The sequence below is a fragment of the Hemiscyllium ocellatum genome, chromosome 12 (genome assembly GCF_020745735.1).
Source record: "Hemiscyllium ocellatum isolate sHemOce1 chromosome 12, sHemOce1.pat.X.cur, whole genome shotgun sequence".
NCBI classification, from domain to species: Eukaryota; Metazoa; Chordata; class Chondrichthyes; order Orectolobiformes; family Hemiscylliidae; genus Hemiscyllium; species Hemiscyllium ocellatum.
In genome coordinates, this window is record NC_083412.1 from 32,962,793 (window position 1) to 32,987,292 (window position 24,500).

General features: G+C 42.8%; 1 protein-coding gene across 1 annotated transcript in view; it reads left to right on the forward strand.

The window, feature by feature from the left end:
* The window catches only part of cnksr2a (connector enhancer of kinase suppressor of Ras 2a), a 481,257-nt gene that overhangs the window by 171,765 nt on the left and 284,992 nt on the right, over positions 1–24,500 (forward strand). Inside the window, exon 6 of the mRNA XM_060832965.1 lies at positions 20,725–20,844. Within this exon, the coding sequence (XP_060688948.1) occupies positions 20,725–20,844 (120 nt within the window). The remainder of the gene's footprint in view (positions 1–20,724; positions 20,845–24,500) is intronic.

A 24,500-nucleotide genomic window follows, 5' to 3' on the forward strand; every position in this document is an offset into this window, starting at 1 on the left:
GTGTTGCATCATTCACAAGAGACTGTTCAGTTGCATATATCAGTGTGACATTTATGTCATCCACTATATTTCTTTGGTTGAAAGTAATGTGGAGTCAAGTTGCAATAGAGCTACTCTAGCATTGCACAAGGGCTTAAAGATCAAGTGAGGTCCATATATCAACGTCATGGGAGGAAGTGGAATCAAAACAGAAAAGACTTTTAATACTCAATAAATCTGACAACATCTGAGGACAGACTGTGCTACTCTCTGTATCCTCTGTGCTACTCAATATTTTATTTCTATCAGTCGAAAGGGAAATAATTACTCCTGTACGTTATATAATGGATGCTCACCACAGTCATTTTGCTGAAAGATACATCTGCTGCTATCATTCTTCTTGTAGTTTGGGATCATAATAACACTCAATAACTCTGGAGCCCTCCCAAGAATGCTTCCTCAGCCGCCTACTTTACTCCCTTCACACCCAAGACTGTGTTGCCAAACTCTGAACGAGCACCATCTATAAACTTGCTGATAACACCACCATAGTAGGACAAATATCTAACAAAATACAGAAGGAAGGTAGAGGGTTTGTGATGGTGGTGCAGTAAGAACAGCCTCTCTCTCAATGTCGGCAAAACTAAAGAACTGATCATTGACTTCAGAAAAAAATGGAGGAGACCACAACCCATATACATCAATAGAGCTGAAGTCCAGAGGGTCCAGAGGGTTCCTCAAGTGACCATAATCGATAACCTGTCCTGAACTTCCCATGTGGATGCAGCAGTCAAGAAGGCACAACAACGCCTCTTCTTCCTCAGGCAGCTCAGGAAATTTGGCATGTACATAAGGACCCTCACCAACTTCGACAGATGCACCACTGAGAGCATACTGTCCAGGTACATAGTGGCCTCGTATGGCAACTGCTCTGCCCCGCACCATTAGAAACTACTAAAAGTGGTGTGAATAGCCCAGACCATCACGGAAGCCAACCTTCCATCCATGAACTCCATTTACATGGCTCGTTGCCACAGAAAGGTGGCCAACATCATCAAAGACTCTTCTCATCCCAGTAATGCTCTCCTACAACCTCTTCCACCAGGCAGAAGATACAGAAGCATGAACACACACACACACCAACAGGTTCAGGAACAGCTTCTTCCCGGCTGTTATTAGACTGATGAATGGACTCTCTAGCCTCAAATAATTCTAATCTTGCTAACGTTGATCTCCCTTGTACGCCCTGTGCAATGTTACCTCTATGCCTCTGCTTAAGTCTTTTGTTCTGTACATCCTTGCTTACTATGATCTGCGTGTATTGCTTGGAAAAACATCTTTTCATTGATTTATTTATTGTCACATGTGCCAAAGTACAATCAATCAATCTGCAATACCTCACTGGTCTGGTCTGGTCTGGTAGAGAAAAACCATTTGATAGTCTAACAAGAAAGGGCTCTTGTCTTATAAAGACGTAAGTTGTTGCATAATTGAAATCTGCTATAAGTTACATTGAAATGATAGACATTGAGACTAAGATACTTAGACAGATGTCTATTTCCTTTGAGAAGCACAGCTGTTCTCCCACTCAATTCCATATGACAACATCATATTGACTGGCACTGAATGCTCTCCTCAACATTAAACCTTTCAGTATCTAAAATCTTGTAGAACACTGTGAGGTTCCAAAACTGACATGCAGCATTCCTGTTAAGCCACCTCAGTGATATAAATTTAAATCACAACAGAACTTGTGAGATGTAATATTGCAATAACTAGCCTGCAACTCGTGTCAAAAGCCAAAAGTGAAATTCGGTCACGGTTTGCTGGACTGGAATGGAGGCAGTAGTACCTCGAAAATCAGAGTGCAGGACCTTCCATCTCACTCCTGTCCCAAAGGCACTCATGATGACTATACCCAGAAAAAACTGTCCCTTTTTATATCATTAGTTTATGTGTTGTGGGCATCACTGGCTAGACCATTGCTCTGGAGAATGTGGTGGTGAACTGCCTTCTTGAACCACTGCAGACCTTAGGGCAAAGGGACATGGACATTATTAGGAATTTTGACCCAGCAACAATGAAGGAATGGTGGTATATTTTCAAGTCAGCATAGTGAACGGCTTGGAGGGGAACCTGCAGGTGGTGGTGTTCACATGCAAGTGCTGCCCCAATCCTCCTAGATGGTAGTATTTATGGGATTGCAAGGTGCTACCTAAAGAGCTTTGGTGAGTTGTGTCAGTGCATCTTGAAAATGATGTACATTGCTGCCAATGTTGTCTGTGGCGGAGGGAGTGAAAATGATGAACAGGCTGCCATCTGTGATCCATCATCTCTGCCTTGGGCTCCAAATGCCAACTAGCTCAGTGCAGGATTGGACCTGTTTCCTTCTTTCACACAGAAGGTGATCTTCAGCAATATTATTTGACTGGTGCAATCAACTGATTAATGCAACAGGAATAAGGCTTGGACGTTCAAAAAGCTTGAGTCTTGGTCTGAGATAACGGGTCTCATTCTACCTGCCCTCTATGCATCATCTGGCAATAGTTAAAATTGGGCCTTATTAAGACTGCCAGTTGATGGAATTATTGACTTTCTGGCAAACATAAATTAAAAGCTTGAGAATTGTGCTTCCTCTCATGATGACTACTCGAGTGTCAATTATAGGGAGTCTTCACTTGCAAAGTGAGGTGGTTTAGAATATGTGGGGACTGAGATCCACTAACTGTAACTTTGGGACCGGATGCTGATATCATCACTCCGTCTCGCAGGTGGATGGATTTGAAGACAAACAGAAGCTGTCAGGAAAGGACTTAGAATTTGAATTAGATTTAATTGCCATACATACTCAAGTGCAGGGATGCAGGAATACAATGACAAGTGTACAAAGTTCACCATTTCCAACACCATCTTAGGTACAAAGGTACCTAGGCATAAAATCCCTCGATGCAGAATGATGCAAAGAGGATGCTCTGCCACTCAGTGTAATGGCACTTTGAAGGTTCTGCTTCATCTTGATTGGACTGTCTCCAAGTTGTTGACATGTTTTCAGCCACTTAAAACCACATCTGCTTCATTGAAGTGTTGCCTTTAGACCCTGTCAAAGGAGCCCAGTTAAGGGTCAGAAACCTAACCCAGGAGAACATTATTAAGCGTACCTCTGTGTCTGCGAAGAATGTCACTTCAAACTCTAACCTTGTGCCAGCCCTCCTCAACTTGTCCTCAACTAAGAAGGTTTTGGGTTTAATCCCCACATTATATATTTGTGTGCATAATCTAGATAAATTTGTGTGCTCTAAGGAAGTGCTGAATTATTCGAGGTACTTTTTTTTGAATGAAATATTAGTGTGAGGCCCTGTCTGGCCTAGCAGGAAGAAAAGCAAGGGTATCCTTTGTGTGTCCCTTCTGGTATATCAATCCATTAACTCAGTACTCCCAAAGAAACAGCCGTTTGTGTTCTTTCTGTATTTATCCAATTCGCTTTTGAAAGTGATTCCTGAATCTCCATACATTGAGTCTAAAAGGGTTAATGTCTGCATCATGACACCACCCACTGAGATGGTCCCATCACTTGGGAAGGAGGTCTTGACTGGACTTGAAGGGAGTCAGTCAAATTGCTGTGTTGTGTATATAGTTTACAAGTAAGCTATCAGTTTCTGCTAACTTGCAGAAGACTCTGTAATCTCTCGTAGGTAGATCCTAAGCATGAATAGCTTCCATTTTAACACACATATCTTAGGACAGGCAAAACAAGAATACACACGAGAATTCTTTGAGGCATGGCATTCTAACCAGAACTCCATCAGTAAACACATTGACCTAGATCCTATCGAGCTTCCCTTGAAAAAAAAACCGGAAATGACATCACCCACTTTAAGAAACCAAGACCTATAAATAGAGAGGTGGGACATATCACCAGCGCTTCACCAGCAACTCTTGTTGATGATGTTACCGAGTATGATGATGAAACACCTGAAAACAAACCTTCCAGCTCAGCAAGCTAGCTTACATATGTAGATATTTCCACAAATTTACAATTTATCTTGTATCTGGGGTTCTTAACTAACCCATGGAATTGCAGGATGTGATTCTGGGAATTCCAGAGCAGTAATAGCAACCATGGAGCTGGGACTAAGTTTCAGCAGCTGTGGTGTTCCTTTCTGTGTGAGCTATTGTTTTCCCTATCAGTAGGCATCGCTTCATTGCTAGTTATTTGAATATTGATTGCTACCACAACCAAAGCCTGTTTAAAAAAAGATGGCTTTTGTTTTCATTTTCTCTCGGGGCAAGTCCCAGCAGTTTTAACGGTTTTCCCCACAAAGCCTGTACCAAAGCTTGCCTCTGGGGTCTCACAAGGTTTGAGGTGGGATCACAGGAAAGCATTCAAGAAGGACAGGTCTGAAGCATAGGGTGTCATGGTGGCTCAGTGGTTAGCACTGCTGCCTCACAACGTTAGGGACCTGGATTCAATTCCCGCCTTGTGTGACTGTCAGTGTGGAGTTTGCACATTCTCCCTGTGCTCTGGTTTCCTCCCATATTCCACAAGATGTGCAGGTTAGGTTGTGCTAAATTGCCCAGAGTGCTAGGTGTATCAGTCAGGGGAAAATGTAGGGAAGTTAGTCTGGGTGGGTTACTTTTCACAGGGTCGGTGTGGACTTGTTGGGCAGAAGGGCCTGTTTCCACACTGTAGGGAATCTAATCTAATCTAATCCTTGCACCCCATCAATATGAAAATTGGGAAGAAAAGAAAATAAAGGTTTATTTGCAATGACAATCAGAGGGACACTAATGTAAGCAGGTAGGGACACTAATGTAAGCCGAAATTGAAAAAAAGAGTGACCTGAAGTAGTGAAACATATCAAAGATGTGCAACCGGCAAACACAGAGATTTAATTTGAAAAGGAAATCTTCGGGGTGAATAAACACAAAAAGGAGACAAACAATGAAATCAGGTAAGGGATATGTAAAATATGTTAACTCAAAAGGTTGCAACAAGTGAAGTATGATTAAAGGAGAAGCAAACAAGTGAAGAATAATTATGAAGCAGGGTATGAGATGCATTTCATCAGAATGTTAATAAATGGCAGTGATAGATGAAAGGATGGAAAGATTATGAACTGCTAATTTAAATTTAAATTTAAAGAAAGGGTTGGGATTTAGTTCACAAACTGTTTCATCTGCAGGTGACTGGCAAGGTAAAAGGCTCTGTAGACCAATCATTAGGTTCCAGCTCTTGGCTTTTACAAGAAAAGTTTAAAAAAAACAGATTTTTTTTTAAACAATAAGTGCTTCAATGCTTTTTCACCACTAAGTGGAATGAGTTAATGTGCATTAAAAAAATACATTTAAGTAAATTGTCAGAAACATGAGCATGAATATTAATGCAAGAGAAAACCTTTATTTCACAGAATACATTTAGTTTAGACATTCGAATATGTTACAAAATCACAATAACCCTCTTCTGGGAGACTAGCACTTAGATTTTATCTGTATTAATCAAAATCAGCAGTAACATAAATCTTGCTTTAAAGTTATTTCTTGGGCTAGTAGCATCTATACAAATGGGTGTCTTGCTGAATGTGCGGTTTCATGTGCACGGTGGGAATGAGAGTTGTAGCTTTTCACTTATTTAGCCTTGGCTGTAATTTTACTTGTCAGTGACTTGCATTTTGGACCAGTCTGTAGTCCACCAAGTGGACCCTCATGGATGGACCAACGTTGCACACTTTGACAACCTCTGCTGTCCTGTGAGTTCTAAAGCAGCTTAAGTGCTCAGGAAAAGGTGGAGGGAATTATTGAAAATGAGTGGTTGCTTTTTGAGCTATTCAAAAGGCCAAGCCAGCATTAAACCCTGAAATAGTGTCGTCAGAAATGAGAGCTGGATACTTGTAAAACCAAGTTCAAGATGCAAGGTCTGATGATACAGAGATACTATTGGATTATAAACTGGATGGATTAATATCAGTAAAGCTGTCAGGAAGGTAAGAAAGCCTGGTTGAGAAAAAAAGTAAGAAATTACAGGGATGGCTACCATATCTCTGAAGCATGTGAGAGCTTCTGGGCAGCATTGTAATCCTGGACAATCATATCTGAGGTGAGTGCTTGCAGCTCAAGCAAGCTCAGCCCTTATTTTTTACCAACAGTTACACACACTGAAGGCCTGAGAGAAGAGAATTGAGGTCAGAAAGACAAACTAACCAGGGCAACCCCTGATACAGGACGCTATTCAGATGGAGTGGACTAAATATAGAAGTGATAGTAGTCGGAGGCAGTAGAGTCATGGGAATTTCTCTCCACCTGAGAGCAGGAGTTCCGAGAGCATGTTGCTTGTCTCACTCCCAGATTAGATCGTCCTCTCGTGGCTAGAGAAGTTGTCCTAGTCCTTGTGGGAACCAATGACATTGTTAGAACTGAGAGGGAAGTTTCTACTGGGACAGTTTAAGGAACAAGGCTCCAAAATAATAAACAGAACCTCAAGGGTTAATAATGTCTGGATTACTAAATGAGCCACATGCCTTCTGACATAGGCTCAAGCAGTTCAGAGAGTTAAATACATGGCTCAAAAAGTACTGTGAGGAGAAGGGGTTTCAATTCTTGTTTCATCGGCACCAGTACTGAATGTAACATCCAAGAGATTAAGTATTGTGACTGACTCAAGTTCACCACAAATTCAACAGCTTTGTTTGCCAAAAGCCTAAACTTGAAAACGGTACTGAATGATTTTAAAAATGTGATTACTCCTTCGCTAGGCAGACTCGGTTGGCTGCAGGCTAGTCGGTTCTGAGGTGGCCAGGGTTGGTTCAGTTAGGCTTCCAATTGGACGTACTGGGGAATGACGTGCCATTGGGATGGGCTCTGCTTACCTCAGGTGGGATCAGAATCCTGGTGAAACCAATGACAAGTGCTCCCAGATAGAGCTTTAATTTCAGAGATGGTTAATAGATAGGAGGTTTAGAAATCTAAAGAGGAAAACCAAGTCACTGAAACATGGTTGCAATTTGGCTAAAGAGTGCTTAATGGTAATAATACATCTACAGATACAGTCCTTGTACAGATCAGTTGTCGAATCACTCCATTTAAGACTTAAATTTCACTGTAAACTTGATGAACTAATAGCACAAATGGAGATAAATGGATTTGATCAGCTCACTATTACTGTGACATAGTTAAAAAGTCACCAATGTTTGAAATAAATATTACAGACTACAAGATACTTCAAACGACACGTGGTGTGGAAAAGGAGGACTAGAGGCCCGATTGTAAAGGATGACAATAAGACATCTATGTGAAACAATGAATATCAGGAAGTGAGTCAGTCTGACCAATGTTGGAGGCTGAGGGGTGGCCGAATAGAGGTTTATAAAATCATGAGGGGCTTGGATTTGGTAAACAGGCAAGGTCTTTTCCCTGGGTTGCAGGAGTTTAGAACTAGAGGGCATAGGTTTCGGATCAAAGGGGAAAGATTTTAAACAAGGACCTAAGGGGCAACCTTTTCACACAGAGAGTGGTGCGTGTATGGAATGAGCCACCAGAGAAAGTACTTGAGGCTGGTACAATTACACCATTTACAAGGCGTCTGGATGGGTATATGATTAGGAAGAGTTTGGAGGCCTATGGGCCAAATGTTGGCAAATGGGACTAGATTAATTTAAGATATCTGGTCGGCATGGATGAGTTGGACCGAAGGGTCTGTTTCTGTGCTGTACGTCTTTCTGAGTGGTGATTATGAATGATGAGGGTCCGAAGCTGGCAGCCAGTAACGAGTGGTGTGCCACGGGGTAAACTGTGTACAATGTATATTAATGATTTTGATGAGGAGAATGAATGTATTAGAGCCAAGAGTATGGATGGCACTAAAATAGGTGAGAAGGCAGGTGGTGAGGATGATAGATGTTAAATAAGTGGGTGAAAACTTGGCAAATGGAATATAATGTGGGAAAAATGTGAGGTTATGCAGTTTAGCAAGAAGAATAGAGGAGCTGAGTTTGATTTAAATGGAGGAAAACTGCAGAAACAGAGATTATGGAACAGTGGGCTTTAAGAATCCTCATCCATGAATTACAGAAAAGCAAGCATTCAGGTTCAGCAGATAATAGAGCAAGTTAATGGAATGTTAGCCTTTATTTCAGAGGAAATGGAATGTAAAAGTAGGGAGCTTTTGCTAAAACAATAAAGGCAAAAGTCAGACACAGCTGGAAAGCTGTGAACTGATTTAGGCCCCTTATCTAAGGAAAGATATACCGGTGTTGGAGGCAGTCCAGCAAAGGTCCATTCAATTGATGCCAGGAATAGAGGGACTTGCTTATGACGAAAGGATTTTGTAGATTTGTTCTCCTCAGAGGTTTAAATGTGCAACCCCTTATTCTGGGATTATGCTCTCTGTCAAGTCATTATCCTGTCAAATCCACTAAGAATCTTATATGTTTCTAAACAAAAGTCTAAATTCCAGTGAATTCTTTATCACAGATGGCTGCTGAGGCTATTGTCATTACACGTATTGACGGCTGAAATTAGACAGCATTTTAGGTTTTTTTCTTTCTTAGGGGATTTAGAGCCTCCTCAGTTAAGAAAGAAAAAAACTAAAATGCTGTCTATTTCAGCCTTCAATACTTTTTTTTCAATCTCCTGGTTATATTTTTTCTTAACGCCTAACTGCAGTAGTGCTTATATTTTCCCCAGCACCCTAGACAGCATTATAATCCATAAGGGGAAACAAGAATTAGAAGAGAAAGGCAGGAAATTTGAATTCAGGATTATTAGATTAGCCATGATCTCATTGAATGGCAGAGCTAATAATCAATGGACTGAATGGTCTATTTTTGCTCCTCCATCATATGGTTTAAGATGCTGCTGGGAGTTGCTGCTGGTCCTCCTAACAGTTTCTATCCTGATTGACAGAGTATTTACACAAGAAATAATTAAAACAAAGGCAAAATCTGGCCCATTTTGTCGGATTATTTTCTTTAAGCATTTTACCATGTATGACAAGCTCATCTTGCTCTCTGCAAACACAGGTATCCCAGGATAAATTCATGACTTCAATATAACTGTGATGGAAGTCTTACACAGGCTCAAAGAGATCAAAACCAATAAATCTGACAAGGATTGGAAGTATTTATCTTAAAGCACTAACAGAAAAGGAATGATTGTTATGTGGAAGTCTCTGTCTACTGAGAAAATACCAGTCGATTAGAAACAGACATGTGATTCCCATTTTTTTAAAATGTGCAACAAAACAGTTTTAAGCAACTATGGACTGATTTAGTCTCACTTGAGTTGAAAATGTGTTGCTGGTTAAAGCACAGCAGGTTAGGCAGCATCCAAGGAACAGGAAATTCGACGTTTCGGGCCAGAGCCCTTCATCAGGAATGAGGAATTAGTCAGGAATTAGTCTCACTTGAACCCCATAGCCACATAAACAGCACTCAATATAGATTAAGAAGTAAAAACATCTTTCCTGATGGGAGGAAATGACTGTTTGGAATGTGGTCATGTTTTATTTTATTCATTCAAGAAATGTGGGCTTCACTAACTGGGCCATAATTTATTGTCCTTGTAAAGATGAGGTGACCTTCCTTCTTGAACAGTGCAATCTATTTGATGTAGTTGCACCCTGTGTATATTAGGGAGATAATTCCAGCCATACCAAGATAGAACATAAAACATAGAACAGTACAGCACAGAACAGGCCCTTCAGCCCACGATGTTGTGCCGACCATTGATCCTCATGTATGCACCCTCAAATTTCTGTGACCATATGCATGTCCAGTAGTCTCTTAAATGTCCCCAATGACCTTGCTTCCACAACTGCTGCTGGCAATGCATTCCATGCTCTCACAACTCTCTGTGTAAAGAACCAGCTTCTGACATCCCCTCTATACTTTCCTCCAACCAGCTTAAAACTACGACCCCTCGTGTTAGCCATTTCTGCCCTGGGAAATAGTCTCTGGCTATCGACTCTAGCTATGCCTCTCATTATCTTAAAAATCACACAACAGGCCAACACTGACCCTCTGAAGAGGAACCCACCCAGACCCAGTTCTCCCTGACTAATGCACCTAACATTATGGGAAATTTAACATGGCCAATTCATCTGTACATCGTTGGACTGTGGGAGGAAACCTGAGTATCCGGAGGAAGCCCACACAGACACAGGGAGAATGTGCTTACTCCACACAGACAGTCGCCTGAGGCTGGAATTGAACCTGGGACCCTGGTGCTGTGATGTAGCAGTGCTAACCAAGGAGCCACCATGCCACCCTGGGTTAAAGTGTTTTAACAGTTATATTGGGCTCTGGGTGAAGAATGAGAGATTTGAGGGGAATGCTAATGGCCAGCCCAGAATTAATAGCCTATCCTCAACTGACCTTGAGCCACCGCCTTTACCTATTGCAGCATGTGTCATGTATCAATACCTATAGTGCCATCAAGGAAGGCTGTACAAGTTTTGAGCGTAGCAGCTGTGAAGAATCACCATTCCAGAATGGTGTATGATTCATGTGGAATTTGGAGGTGACAGCATATGCATACATTTGTTGCCCTTGATCTTCTCGATATTAGAGGTCATTTGAAGGTGTCCCTCCATCATTGGTGACTTCAGGCTAAATTTGGCTGTAGGCTTTGGGACTAAATGGATGAAGATCTTCCCCAAGCTGGCCGTGTGATTAGTCACCTCCAAGCTCACTGCCCTCTAAAGGATGAAAGCAGACTGTCTGCCGCCAAGTCAATCAGAGAGCCAGCAGAGTTGGAGTCTCTACACATCCATTAGGAGAGTGCAAAAGCAGGTCAGGGATCTGAACACAAAGGCAGTCTTGCTGAGAGGCACATAAACAAGTTAGAAACTGAGATTTAGACCTGCATCCCACCCCACTGCCTTCCCCTCCAAACCCGAATCTTTGGGCATAAAGGACTAATCTCTGACAGTATTCTCAGTTCTTTTAGAGGATATGCCGGATATATGTACTTTCTTGTCTTTTTGGAGAGTAAAAATATTGGAAGAGTGGAGTAACAGCTTCTGATGATACCCTGTCTGTCCGTGCTTCCAAGGTTTGTTAGTGGGTTTCCCTTTACACCCAACCACCCCCTCCCACTTCCCACTTCCAACTAAGTAGATCAATAATTCCTGTCTATTGATTTTAGCATGGTCCGCTTTAAGGATCTCTTTCTCTCTGAAAAGGTTTTTTTTGACTAATTAAAAGTTATTGCATTTCTTGGTAGACCTTTGCTGAAGGTTAGAACTTTTCTTCAGATGTGTTAAGCTCGCACACACACGTTCTCCGAACATTATTGCTGTGATTTGTTGCACACAGTCAGCTTCTATCTGTGCAGCCATGTCCCCATCCATCTTGACTGAACCAGCCTGAGTTTCCTTGGACTCCTGAGACTTCTTCCTTGCATGATTGAAAATATCTTCGGAGCGCACAGAATTTTCGAGCGTCAGATTCTGCTGCCTGATGTATACTTCAGTCTCTTTACTTTGAGTGTAAGCTAACACAGAGTCACTTTGCTTAACCTCATTAGTCTGGCTTGCTTCTGGGGGAACACATCATTGAACTGTGACTACATGCATTCACTTGGCAGGTTCTGTGCATTAGTACATAACTTTAGCTCTTCTTCATGAAGGAAGGATTAATTGTCCTTGAAAAAGACAGCTGCCTTTTCAGGGGCTATGTCACCTGAATGTACAGGTACAAGAAGGTGTGGGGTTGCAAATTAATGTCACTGAACAACTTTTGTGTTGGATTCCTTTCCTGTCGCTTTGTGGTGAAAACGTAAATCACTGTCCTCTGGTGGTTAGCTGCACCTCCTTTAGTGCCTTCTTTTACTGCCATTTTCAGATTCTTTTGTGGAAAATTGTAGTGGTTCTGTTCGCCGAGCTGGAAGTTTTTGTTGCAAACGTTTCGTCCCCTACAACAAGCACCCGAGCTACAAATCTTCGCACAAACTTTGTGGAAAATAAATGGAGTATCTGCTCCAACATTTGGCAGCCCAAACCCTGAAAAGCCTTTGATGTTTTTCAGCTGAAAAATGTTCAATCCACACAAGCATCTCTACCTAGTAAAGAATAAAAATGATTAGGGATTGTGTACAAGGTCTCTGATAATTTTTTTTCAGTCCAGTGAAGTTTAGTGTGTACCTGGCCTCATTTCTGTGAATCATGCGCCTCCCAAATGCGAAAGTGTTCCATGAGAATGTCTGAGGAATCCCTGTTTCAACCATGGTATTGAAGTGGGAGTTGACATTGGGCATGCTGACACAGGGCACACAGATACAAGATGGCCGCTGAGCCATAAGTTGGTCACTTAGCATACAAGATGGCGGCTGAGCCATTACATGGAAAAGTACAGCAAAGCACACACAGATACTGCCTGTGGCCAACAGAATACCAGCACAATAGATGCAGAATATAGATGATTAGTTTAAGGTGGATGGGGGAGAGAATACACATCAGTTACATCTCCAGCCCACTGATTGTCTGAGTCCAGCCACCACCTTCAAGAGAAATGTTAACTACCTGAGACTGTGTGTATACAAGTGTTAATACTTCAGATTTGCAGTAATGGAAGACGATCTTCATTCTCAGGCAGAATGATCACGACCAATTTCTGCAGTAATGGACTTCCACGTAGCTGCTGAAACTGACAATGACTCTGTAACATTTTCTGTAAACAAACCATGCTATACAAAGACTCGATATCTGGACCATTATACCATGAAATATATAAAATATCATGACATGTGCTCCGAGAGTGAGAGAAGGCTCACAGCTGACAGCCGTACTGGCGGATATCTCTCTCTCTCTCTCCCCGGAGCTCCGGTTTCATTGTACAATAAATTCTGTCGTTGAATCCCGATTCTGTCTCTGAGACTGGTGATTTTCCCCACAACAGTATAACATCTGAAAGATTCAATATGTTCACATATCCAGCTAATTTGAAGTTAGTTTTTTTAGAACAGTTACTGTAACATCTGAATTAAAATATTACCTTAAGATCATTCCTTCATGCAAGAAGAATGCACATTGCTGATCTTGCTCCTCAGAAACATCTATTTCCTGTATCACTGCAGACCAGAATGGCCTGCCTTAAAACTTTGAAATTACAGGCTAAAATTATCGATTTCTGTTTCGGTTACCGACTGAACATGGCCTAGCATGTGGCTTGCCTGTTATGTTGCCTTTGTTGCCAGGCAGGGCTGTTGTCGATGTGACCTTCTCATACCACGACATATATAAGGAGCAATGATAGGAGCAGCACGGTCTACTTATTGTAGCTATTATCCTGCTGATACAGAAGCAGGCCATTCAGCCTCTCAAGCCTGTTCTGCCATTCAGTGAGATCACAGCTGATCTGTGGCCTAAGTCCACATACCTGCCTATGGCCCATGTTCCTTAATACCCTTGGGTAACAAAACTTTTATCTTGTTAACAAGCTGGATGAAGTCAGAAGCCGCAGTCTGACTCCAAGTACATTCTTATCTTGGATAAAATGCCTGTTTTGCTTGTGAAGATCAGCCTATCTAGCATGTCGCACAGCTGATGGTAACGGAATATCTTTTTCAGACACAAAACTGTAGCTTCATCTTGTACCTCAGTACAGTGTGGTCCTGTGTCAGTTCATCTTTCCATATTGACAGTCATCCATGAGGTGGCATAAATCATTTCTGAAAGAGTCAATGGTTTCTGCTCATATTGATTGAAGGTTGTCCAGTCTATTATGGACTTGATTCTTAAACTGAAATAGGAGTCAAGTGCATTAAGTACATCACCAAACATTGCTGTTTCTTTTACATTGGCTTTACCACCAGTCACTTACAACAGTACAGTGACTTGCTTCTTGTCTGCTATTTGTTGAAGTCTGCTATAATACTGTATCTACTGAACCATCAAAGCTAATTTATTCACTATAGAGCACAGTCAGGGCCTTCCATGTTTTCTGGCAGGTTTAATAAAGGTCAAGCTTTTCTATCATTGAACTGTCTGTAACATTTGTTGCAGCAACTATTCTTTCCCAACTTTATCTGAATGTTGTGTGGGTGATTTATCTTGCTGCAAATGTGTTGCTGGTCAAAGCACAGCAGGTTAGGCAGCATCTCAGGAATAGAATCCTTTCCTCTGACATCTGATTTTTGGAAACTTATTGCACGTTGTGATTAATTGATTTCTTCCTGATGCGATCTGAGTTCTCTGCTTTGGGCCACCTTCTTCAGTTCCTGTTCCATGATTGAGTTCCAAGGAATACCTCGAAGTCCTTTGCAACCCAACCCCAGCAGCCCTGAGCTGCATTTAAGGAATTTTCACCACCTCACAGTTTGGAGCCTTGGGTTTGTCTCACAGCTGAGTCAATGGCTTTGTTTCAGGCTGTTACAGAACGGCTAGAGACAAAGGTAACTGCAGATACTGGAATCCAAAGTAGACAGGCAGGAAGCTGGAAGAACACAGCAAGCCAGGCAGCATCAGGGGGTGGAGAACTCACCATTTTGGGTATAACCCTTCAGGTTGAAGAAGGGTTTCACCCCGGAACATTGACTTCTGCACCTCCTGATGCTGCCTGGCTTGTTGTGTTCTTCCAGCCTCCTGTTTGTCTACGTTACAAAATGGCTGCAGTCTAGTTATCGTTGGCACCACATTGTAATGTGAAATCTAGTCATGTGAGTGAACAGCAACAGGATTTATTGAGTATGATGATATACAGAGGATTGTAAGAGAGGATATCTGATGTGGAGACTTACAGATCCAGGCTCCAATTCCATTTGTTCTGATGTAACTACGATGCAGCTTGTTTCGCACATGCCCAGGAGTGATATCCAGCGTGAAAAAAATAAAGCCCTTTACTCTACACAGTGAGTGACATAAAGACTCCAGTTCTCTTGGCCAGCCTTCATTCAGCTGGAGAGCTCCCTATGCCAATGGGTTGGTCTCCTTCGCTGCAGGCAAAATAATGGCATGGCCACAAAATTGTTCCTTATTAAGGCCTGGCTGCCCACGTCCATGCAGTGGGTGGTTAACCAACCGCTCAGTCTCCCCTAAAAGAGAGTGTTTGATGGCAGAGTCTGGGATCTATCCAGTGCTGTTCCTTGCTATTTTCACTGCAGCTTTCACCACCTCTCACCTAAGCCGTCTAACCTGCCACATTGAGGCTGGAAAATCGAGCGTTTGAACTCATAAAGGCAGTGTGATTTATTCAAGTAAATGGCTTTTGAAATGTTCTTCAAAAAAAAATGTGGCTATGGTTTTGCTCCAATTTCTTTTAATTTCCTTTCTCACCAGTGAAGTAAGCTGAATTGCTTCTGTTCACATGAGGAGCATTATACAAACAGTGGTTTACAATTCAGCAATCCCGAGCACAGGAATTCAACAATTGTAGTTAAGGTGGAAGAAAATTCTGTGTTTGTTTAAAAAAGCTATCTGAAGGAACTAAATCTGTCTGTAGTTTATTCAGTAAGCACAGTGCCACACCAGCAATATGCACATTTGTACCTGCCTCCACACACTGATAACGTCTACAGAAAGATCCATAAGTGATAATAAAAGCACTGTGCTTTCAAACATTGGTTTTAAGTGAGGAGATGCAGGAAACATTTCTGTGATCAAACCTGGAGTACATTCCCTACATTTTGACTGTAACTACCTTTTAAAAGTCCACCATTAACAGAGAAGCATTTTAGCATGTTCCTATGTCATGAAATAGCTACAAAATAAGAGTTATAGTTAATAAATTTGCAGATTACACCAAAATTGGAGGTGTAGTGGACAGTGAAGAAGGTTACCTCAGAGTACAACGGGATCTTGATCAGGTGGGCCAGTGGGCTGAGGAGTGGCAGATGGAGTTTAATTTAGATAAATGTGAGGTGCTGCATTTTTGAAAGGTAAATCAGGGCAGCACTTATGCACTTAATGGTAAGGTTCTGGGGTATGTTGCTGAACAAAGAGACCTTGGACTGTAGGTTCATAGCTCCTTGAAAGTGGAGTCTCAGGTAGATAGGATAGTGAAGAAGGTGTACGGTATGCTTGCCTTTATTGGTCAGTGCATTGAGTATAGGAGTTGGAGGGTCATGTTGCAGCTGTACAGGACATTGGTTAGGCCACTGTTGGACTGCTGTGTGAAATTCTGGTCTCCCTGCTATAGGAAGGATGTTGTGAAACTTGAAAGGGTACAGAACAGACTTGCAAGGATGTTGCCAGGGTTGGAGGGTTTAAGCTATAGGGAAATGCTGAATAGGCTGGGGCTGTTTTCCCTGGAGCATTGGAGGCTAAGGGGGTTGGTTATAAAGTCATGAGGGGCATGGATAAGGTGAATAGTCAAGGTCTTTTCCAAAGGATGGGGAAGTCCAAAACTAGAGGGCATAGGTTTAGGGTGAGGGGGAAAGATTTAAAAGGGACCTAAGGGGCAATGTTTGCACACAGAGGGTGGTGCATGGGTGGAATGAGCTGCCAGAGGAAGTGGTAGAGGATGGTACAATTGCAACATTTAAAAGGCATCTGGATCTGTAAATGAATAGGAAGGGTTTAGAGGGATATGGACTGAGTGCTGGCAAATGGGACCAGATTTATTTAGGATATCTGGATGACATGGATGAGTTGGACCAAAGAGTCTGTTTCCATGCTGTATAGCTTTATGACTCTTAAGACTCGAAATGTATTTTTCTATCTGCTTTATCCTGCCACAATATATATTTGCACTAAATCAGCGATTTCAGAGGTTTCTTCCCATATTCTAAGTTACATTGTGGTATTGTTCTTGAAACATAAATTATAATTAATTTCAACAAAATGTATTTGCACTGCTATGCATAAATAGACAAAGGTAGATTCCTGTACATTTTTACATTCATGTAAAGAAATTTTCAGTGTGTGCCAAACATAGAGACAGTAGGTGGAACGATTTTTATCCAAGGGATCCAGGAATTTGGGTTGGAATCTGCTTACCCTGGAATTTTATTCAGTTTACAATTCCCTTTGAGGTTCAGTGGAGTGGAAACTATGGGTGGTCTATTTTCTCAACCCTTCCACCATCACGTCAACAGAACCTGCCCTGGCCAACATCTTAGCTTCTGTCGGAAACTTTGTCCAAGACACATAGAGGACCTCAAGACATCTTGAGGACTCTCATGAACCCCACTGGAGAATGTACATGCTCCTAAGCCATCATTAGACTAGAGTAATCAATCATCAAAAGGATCAGTTATCTTTAATCTGGAAGGATATCTGCAGCTGAAACACTGTTTAATTTTTTTCTTCTGCCCATATGGATCTCAAAGCAACAAAAACAGAAATTGCTGGAAAAACTTAGCAGATCTGGCAGTATCTGTGGAGAGAAATCAGTGTTAACCGTCGTGCGTCCAGTGACTTTTCCTCAGAACAGCTGGTAGCTAGGAAAATGTTGTTTTTTGTGCAAAAGATAGGTTAGGGAGGAGGGGTAAGGAGTGAATGATAGGTGGAGATGGAGCCCAAGGAGAGAGAAGAACATTTGGCCCGACAAAGGAATGGATAACAGTCAGCCACGGAGAATGGATGGCTGCTAATGGGGACTATTGGGGACTAACAATGGATTGGGTGTAATGGCAGGCCATATAATAACAAGGCCTGCTGTGTGAGGTAAGGACATGGGAGAAGATGCCTCAAGCCCCAAAATTGTTGAATTCGATATTGAATCCCGAAGGCTGTGGAGTTCCCAGGTGGAAAATGAGGTGCTGTTCGTCCAACTTGTGCTGAGCTTCGCTGGAGCACTGCAGCTAGCCTGAGACAGAGATATTGGTCAGGGAACAGGGAGGTGTGCTGAAGTGGCAGGCAACTGGAAACTCGGTCTTTGCTTATGGACAGAATGTAGATGTTATGCAACGTTGTCACACAGTCTATGCTTTGTTTCCCCAATGTAGAGGAGACCACATTGTGAGCAGCGAATGCAGTGGTATGATTGTGTGAAGTGCAGGTAAAGTGCTGCTTCACCTGGAAGGTGTGTTTGGGCCCTTGGATACTGAGGAGGGAGGAGGTAAGTGGGCAGGTGTTGCACCTTAGGCGGTTGTAGGGCAAGGTGCTGTTGGGCTATGGGAGGTATTAGGAGTGAAAATGGAGTGGACCGCGATGTCCTGGAAGGAATGGTCCCTGTGAAAGGCTGATAAGGAAGGGGAGGGGAATATGTGTCTGGGTGGTGGCATCCCTCTGGAGGTGGCAGAAATAGTGGCTAGTGATCCTCTGGATGTGGATGTTGGTGGAAGGGTAGGGAAGGATAAAAGGGGACTCTTTTGATGTTGTGGGAGGGAAGAGAGGGGGTGAGGGCCGATGTGCAGGAAATGAGTTGGACCCGGCTGAGGGTCCTGTCAACAAAGATGCTGGGGTGTCCTCGGTGGAGGAAGAAGGTGGAGATTTCAGACGGTCGCTTGTCAAATTTGTCATCATTGGAACAGATGTGACGGAGACGGAGGAACAGGGAGAATGGAATGGAGCCTTCACAGGAAGCAGAGTGAGAGGATGTGTAGTCCAGGTGGCTGTGGGAGTAGGTGGGTTTATAGTGGATATTGGTGGCCAGCCTATCCCCAGAAATGGAAACAGAGATGTCGAGGAAAGGAAGGGAGGAATCGGAGATGGACCTAGTAAGGTTGAGGGTGGGGTGGAAATTGGAAGCGAAACAGATAAACCTTTGCAATTCCAGATGAGAGAGGGACACATCACCGATGATATCATAGAAATACCGGAGAAAGACTTGTGGGTAAGAGCCGGAATAGGACAGTTACTAGGAATGTTCCTCGCACCCCATAAAGAGACAGGCACAACTGGGGCCTATGTGGGTATCCATGGCCACCCCTTTGACCTGAAGGGAATGAGAGTAATTCAGGGTGAAATTCTTCAGGGTGAGGAGAAGCTTTGCAAGCAGAGGAGGGTGGTGGTGGGTGGGGATGGTCCAGGCCTTTGCTCCGGGATGAAGCAGAGAGCCCTGAGACCATCCTGCTAGGGGAATGGATGTGTAAAGGGATTGCACATCTATGGTAAAGAGGAGGCATCTGGAATCTGCAAACTGGAAATTCCGAAACTGACGTACAACGTCAGAGGAATCGCAGATGTAAGTGGGAAGGGATTGGACCAGGGGAGAAAAAAGTTGAGTGAAGGAAAGAAGCGCTGAGCTATGTGGAGCAGGAGCAGGGAGAAACAGTAGGTCTGTCTGGGCAGTCATAGAGTCATAGAGATGTACAGCATGGAAACAGACCCTTTGGTCCAACCCGTCCATGCCGACCAGATATCCCAACCCAATCTAGTCCCACCTGCCAGCACCTGGCCCATATCCCTCCAAACCCTTCCTATTCGTATGCCCATCCAAATGCCTCTTCAATGTTGCAATTGTACCAGCCTCCACCACTTCCTCTGGCAGCTCATTCCATACACAAACCACCCTCTGTGTGAAAAAGTTGCCCCTTAGGTCTCTTTTATATCTTTCCCCTCTCACTCTAAATCTATGACCTCTAGTTCTGGACTCCCCAAGACAATTTACCCTATTGGGAAGGAGATAGAAATGAGTGGCGCTGGGGGACTATGAGCTTGGAGGCAGTGGTGAGGGGGAGATCAGCAACTATAGTGGACACAGTGGCCTAATATGCCATGGTGGGATCGTGATCCTGGGGGAGACAGGAGGAGGTATGTGAGAGCTGGCGCTCAGCATTTGCAACGTCGAGGTCAGTATGTCAGACTACAATAGCACCACCCTGTCAGCAGGCTTAATTGGGGTTGAATCTGAGAGCACAGAGTGCATTCAGTTTACAGGCAGATAGGTTGGAATGGGTAAGGGCAGAGCAGAGAAATTGAGGCAGCCAGTGTCACATCGACAGTTCTCAATGACAGGTCAAGTGCAGGCCACTAGAAGGTGGCGGGAGAGTGTTGGAGGTGGGTGTGGGGGTCTCTGGGATTGGGAGAAGACTCTTGTCCAAAGGTTTGGGCACAGAGGTGAAGGCGACTGAAGAGTTCAACGTTATATTATGACTGAAATTCATGAAGGTGGGAACGCTGAGGGATAGAACCGAGATCTTTACTGAGTACAGAACATTCAGCATTGGAGAGTGTAAGGTCAGAAGGGATAGCAAACACATGACAGGAGGTGAGGTTTGAAGAGGGGACGGAGTCAAAGGGAAGGGAAGGGGGACAAGGTTCAGGAGGCCAATGGGTGTCTCTGAGTTGACGCATCTTGAGTTCCTTGATGCATGAAAGGAAAAGAAAAAGTTCCTTGTTCGCATGGCAAATGAGCCAAAGGATGAAGTGGAACTGGGAAGCAGTGCAGCTCTGAGGCAGTGCTGTTGGAGAGAGATGTTGAGGGTGTTCATATGACAATGCATGGCACTGAGTGTGGATCTCAGGATGCAGCAAGAGCAGCTGTCTGTGGAATGTTGAACGTCAAGGAGATATCTCTGGTCCTTGGTGGATCTCAGGATATCTCAGTTTTCACTCCACTTCACCTGAACTGACAGATTTGCCTTCCTGGTTTTTCGGAGTCAAACAATTGTTCACTTTAAACTGTTAAGTACTTGTTTGGATTAAATGCTACATTGATCATATCATGAGCTTGACTGGAGTATTTTATATAAAATAAATTGTAGACTTTATATCCAGAAATTGCATTGGTAATGCTGATTTTCAGAACTCCTCTAACGATTTAAAGTTAAGCCATTCTCATTTGACAGATCATTAAATTGCTTTGTTTATCTGCCCTGCTATTTTCTAGAAATGTATCCTTACTCTTTTGTTTTCTCTTTCTGTCACAGTGTAAAACACTCTCAGGTGTTTGTGACCACATTATCTCTCTATCTTCTGATCCGCTGGTTTCACAATCTGCTCACTTGGAGGTGGTTCAACTGACAAACATCAAACCCAGTGAAGGATTGGTAAGACCTATGTCTCTTTTGAGTGGAAGCTCAAATATTAGAATTGTGGTTATAGACACAAGGTACATGAAGTGACATCAAGGCCACTGCAATTGGTACAACCACCCTCTAGTATAGAGCATAATTCAACTAAACAGATTCCACGATACGATTACCAAATATGGCTTTTTGCATGATAAATATGGGTAAAATCAAGCAAACAAATGGAGTTCAGCTTTGTTGCAATTAACTATTAATGCACTTGCAATAAAAAGGAATTGTATGTAGACAGTGCTTTCCATGACCCCTAACCCCAAACCTTCAAGTTCTTTACTGCCAATGCGTTTTTATTTTGTTTTGTATTTATTAATGGGATGTGAGTGTCACTGGATAGGCCAGCATTTCTTGTCAATCACAATTGCCCTGGAGAGGGTGTGTTGCCTTCCTGAACTGTTACCGTCTATCTGTTGTAGAAGCACCTGCAGTGCTGTTGGGAAGGAGTTCCAGGGTTTTGACTCAGTGACAGTAAGGGTACGGCAATATAGTTTCAGGTCAGCATAGTGTGTGGCATGGCAAGAAACCTGGAGTTGATTATGTTTACAGGTATGTCCTTCTAGGTGATGGAGGTTTCAGATTTAGAAGAGCCTTGATGAGTTGTCACAGTGTGTATTTTAACTGGCACATTCAGCTGTCACTGTGCATTGATGGTGGCTGGAGTGAATATTGAATATGGTCGATGTGGTATCAATCAAGTGGGCTGTATTTTCCTGAATGATATCGACCTTCTTGAGTATAGTTGGAGCTGCATTCCCCCAGGCAGGTTGAGAAAATCCCATCTTCTGGCTTGTGCCTTGGCAATGCTGGCAAGGCCTTGGGAAGTGAGGAGGTGAGTCATTTGTCACAGAATTCCCTGCCTCTGACCTCCTGTAGTAGGCACATTATTTATATGGAGAAAGGGAGGACTGCAGATGCTAGAGATCAGAGTCGAGAGTGTGTTGCTAAAAGAGCACAGCAGGTCAGGCAGCATCCGAGGAACAGGAGAATCAACACTTCGGGCATAAGCCCTTCATCAGGAATGAGGGTCAGGACTGAGGGATCAATGGAAGGGGCTGGGGTTGTGGGGAGATAGCTGGGAAAGTGATAGGTAGATGAAGGTGAGGGAGCTGTGCTTTTCCAGCACCACACTCTTGACATTATTTATACGGCATGTTCAGTTCAGTTTCTGGTTGATGGTAAGTCCAGGACGTCGATAGGTGAAATTCAGCTATACCATTCATTGTCAAGGGGCAGTGGTTGGCTTCTTTGTCTTTGGTGCTTGTGTGGTAGGAAAGTTATCTGCCATTTTCAGCCCAAGCCTGGATATTGTCTAGATCTCATTGCATATGAACACAGACTGCTTCAGTGTCTGTGAGTTGAGAATGGTGGTGAGCATTGCACAGTCATGAACACACATGTCTTCTGACTGTGAAGCACATCCTGAAGTCATTAAAAATTACCCATTTAACTTTCAGTAGCTTCCGCACTGGAGATTCCTGGACTGGGGCCTGCTGTTAGGAACCCATCTAGATATCCACAAGTCCGGCAGCAGAGAGAATCGGTGTGGAAGCCATGTCTCTTTTTCCAACAGTCAGTGTTCTGTGGTATAAAATGATCAGTACCATAGCCAGCATCCAACAGTGTGCGATGGGAGATCTGAATTGAACAAGGTTCGGGTAAGGCTCTGGATGTGAGATGTTGTTTAGGGGGGATGTGGGGCACGCATTGGGGGTGGATGGTAGAGGGGTGTAGTAAGTAGTTGCCAAGAATTAGAGTAGCTATTTAATCCTCAAACATTTTGTGAGTAACTATTAGGCTTTAGTGGTCAGAACTCTCCAAATTCGCCAATGTTAATGAACTCTTTCAGAGGATAGAGAGTAGGGAAATTGCCCAACAGAAAATTCAATTTCCCAGGCACTTCCCATGGAGTCAGCAGCATTCAGGTTTCCACATGGTCCCAACACATAACTGCAGTCTACACGGCTCCAACAATTCTCTAGCCATCTGCATCATTGAAATTCATTCAGATATCTCGGAATTGCTTTCAGAAATTTCCAGAAAATAAAACCTTTCCTTCTGTCGCTTTATTTTTCACTAGTGTACTGTCTTTTATTTAATTTATCATTTATCTCTCTATACCTGGTTTAACTCTATCTCAAATAAAACCTGAAAGAGCTGGAGAAACGCAACAGATCTGGCACCACTGTGCAGAGAGAAAAAGAGAGTTAATACTTTTGAGTTCGATATGAGTCTTCTTCAGAACCTATGTTCATTGAATAGTGAATAAAGTATAATAAGTTCAAAAAGTTCAAATAAATTCTTGTTTCATCCAAGAAACAAGGAGCGTAGATTGTTTCTCCTGTACAGAGGAAGATATTGTGGGATTAAAGGAGAGATTGTTTGGAGTGAGTAAGAGATGCACCAGGGTATCCTGGAAAGAATGGTTTCTACCAGTTGTGAGGAGAATGCGAATGTTGTGCAGAAGGGCTGATGAAGGGCTTTTTGCCCGAAACGTCGATTTTCCTGCTCCTCGGATGCTGCCTGATCTGCTGTGCTTTTCCAGCACCACTCTAATCTAAACTCTGGTTTCTAGCATCTGCGGTCCTCTCTTCTGCCTATGTTGTACAGAAATACCGATCTTCAATATCAATGTTTATGGAGATCCTCTATATCAACAAATAACTATTCATTTGTTGTAAAACAAAACTTGGATCTACAATTTCTTATTCTCTCTACATCCACATTGATAACTTTCACATCTTTTAGTTTTGGTTCCCATTGTTTTATTTTTAACATCTTACCAAGTAGAATGTTCAATTTTCTATACATGGCAAAGACTTACAAGGATGTTGCCAGGGTTGGAGGGTTTGAGCTATAGGGAGAGGCTGAATGGACTGGGGCTGTTTTCCCTGGAGTGTCAGAGGCTGAGAGATGATCTTATAGAGGTTTATAAATCATGAGGGGCATGGATAGGATAAATAGGCAATGTCTGGGTTTGGGGAATCTAAAACTAGAGGGCATAGTTTAAGGTGAGAGGAGAAAGATTTAAAAGGGACATAAGAGGCAATTATTTCACACAGAGGGTGGTGTGTGTATGGAATGAGCTGCCAAAGGAAGTGGTGGAGGCTTGTACAATTACAACATCTAAAAGGTATCTGGATGAATAGGAAGGATTTAGGGGAACATGGGCCAAATGCTGGCAAATGGGACTAGATTAATTTAGGATGTCTGGTCAGCATGGATGAGTTGGACTGAAGAGTTTTTTCCATGCTGTACACCTGTGTGAACTCACTGATTCTGTGGTATATGGTACATATGTTTAATGAGTGATTGTATCGGATGGAATTTATGATATTGACAAAATACATTTGCACTAGTAGAGGTTAATGTATAGGAGGAGCTGACTTGGTTACGCTATCAAAACGTTGAATAAGCTTCATTAAAATATATTAAATGAGAACAGGGTTGTGTTCTGCTATGCAGATCTCCCAGTCCAGTAGCCCACCAGTATGCTCTAGGATTGTATGTCAAGAAAGGATATTTGTCTGAGATCAAATTCCTCTGGAACTGTATCACCAAATTCAGAAAATGGGACTCAAGTGGGGAAAAGCCTTTATTTACATATAAGATAACCATGTTTA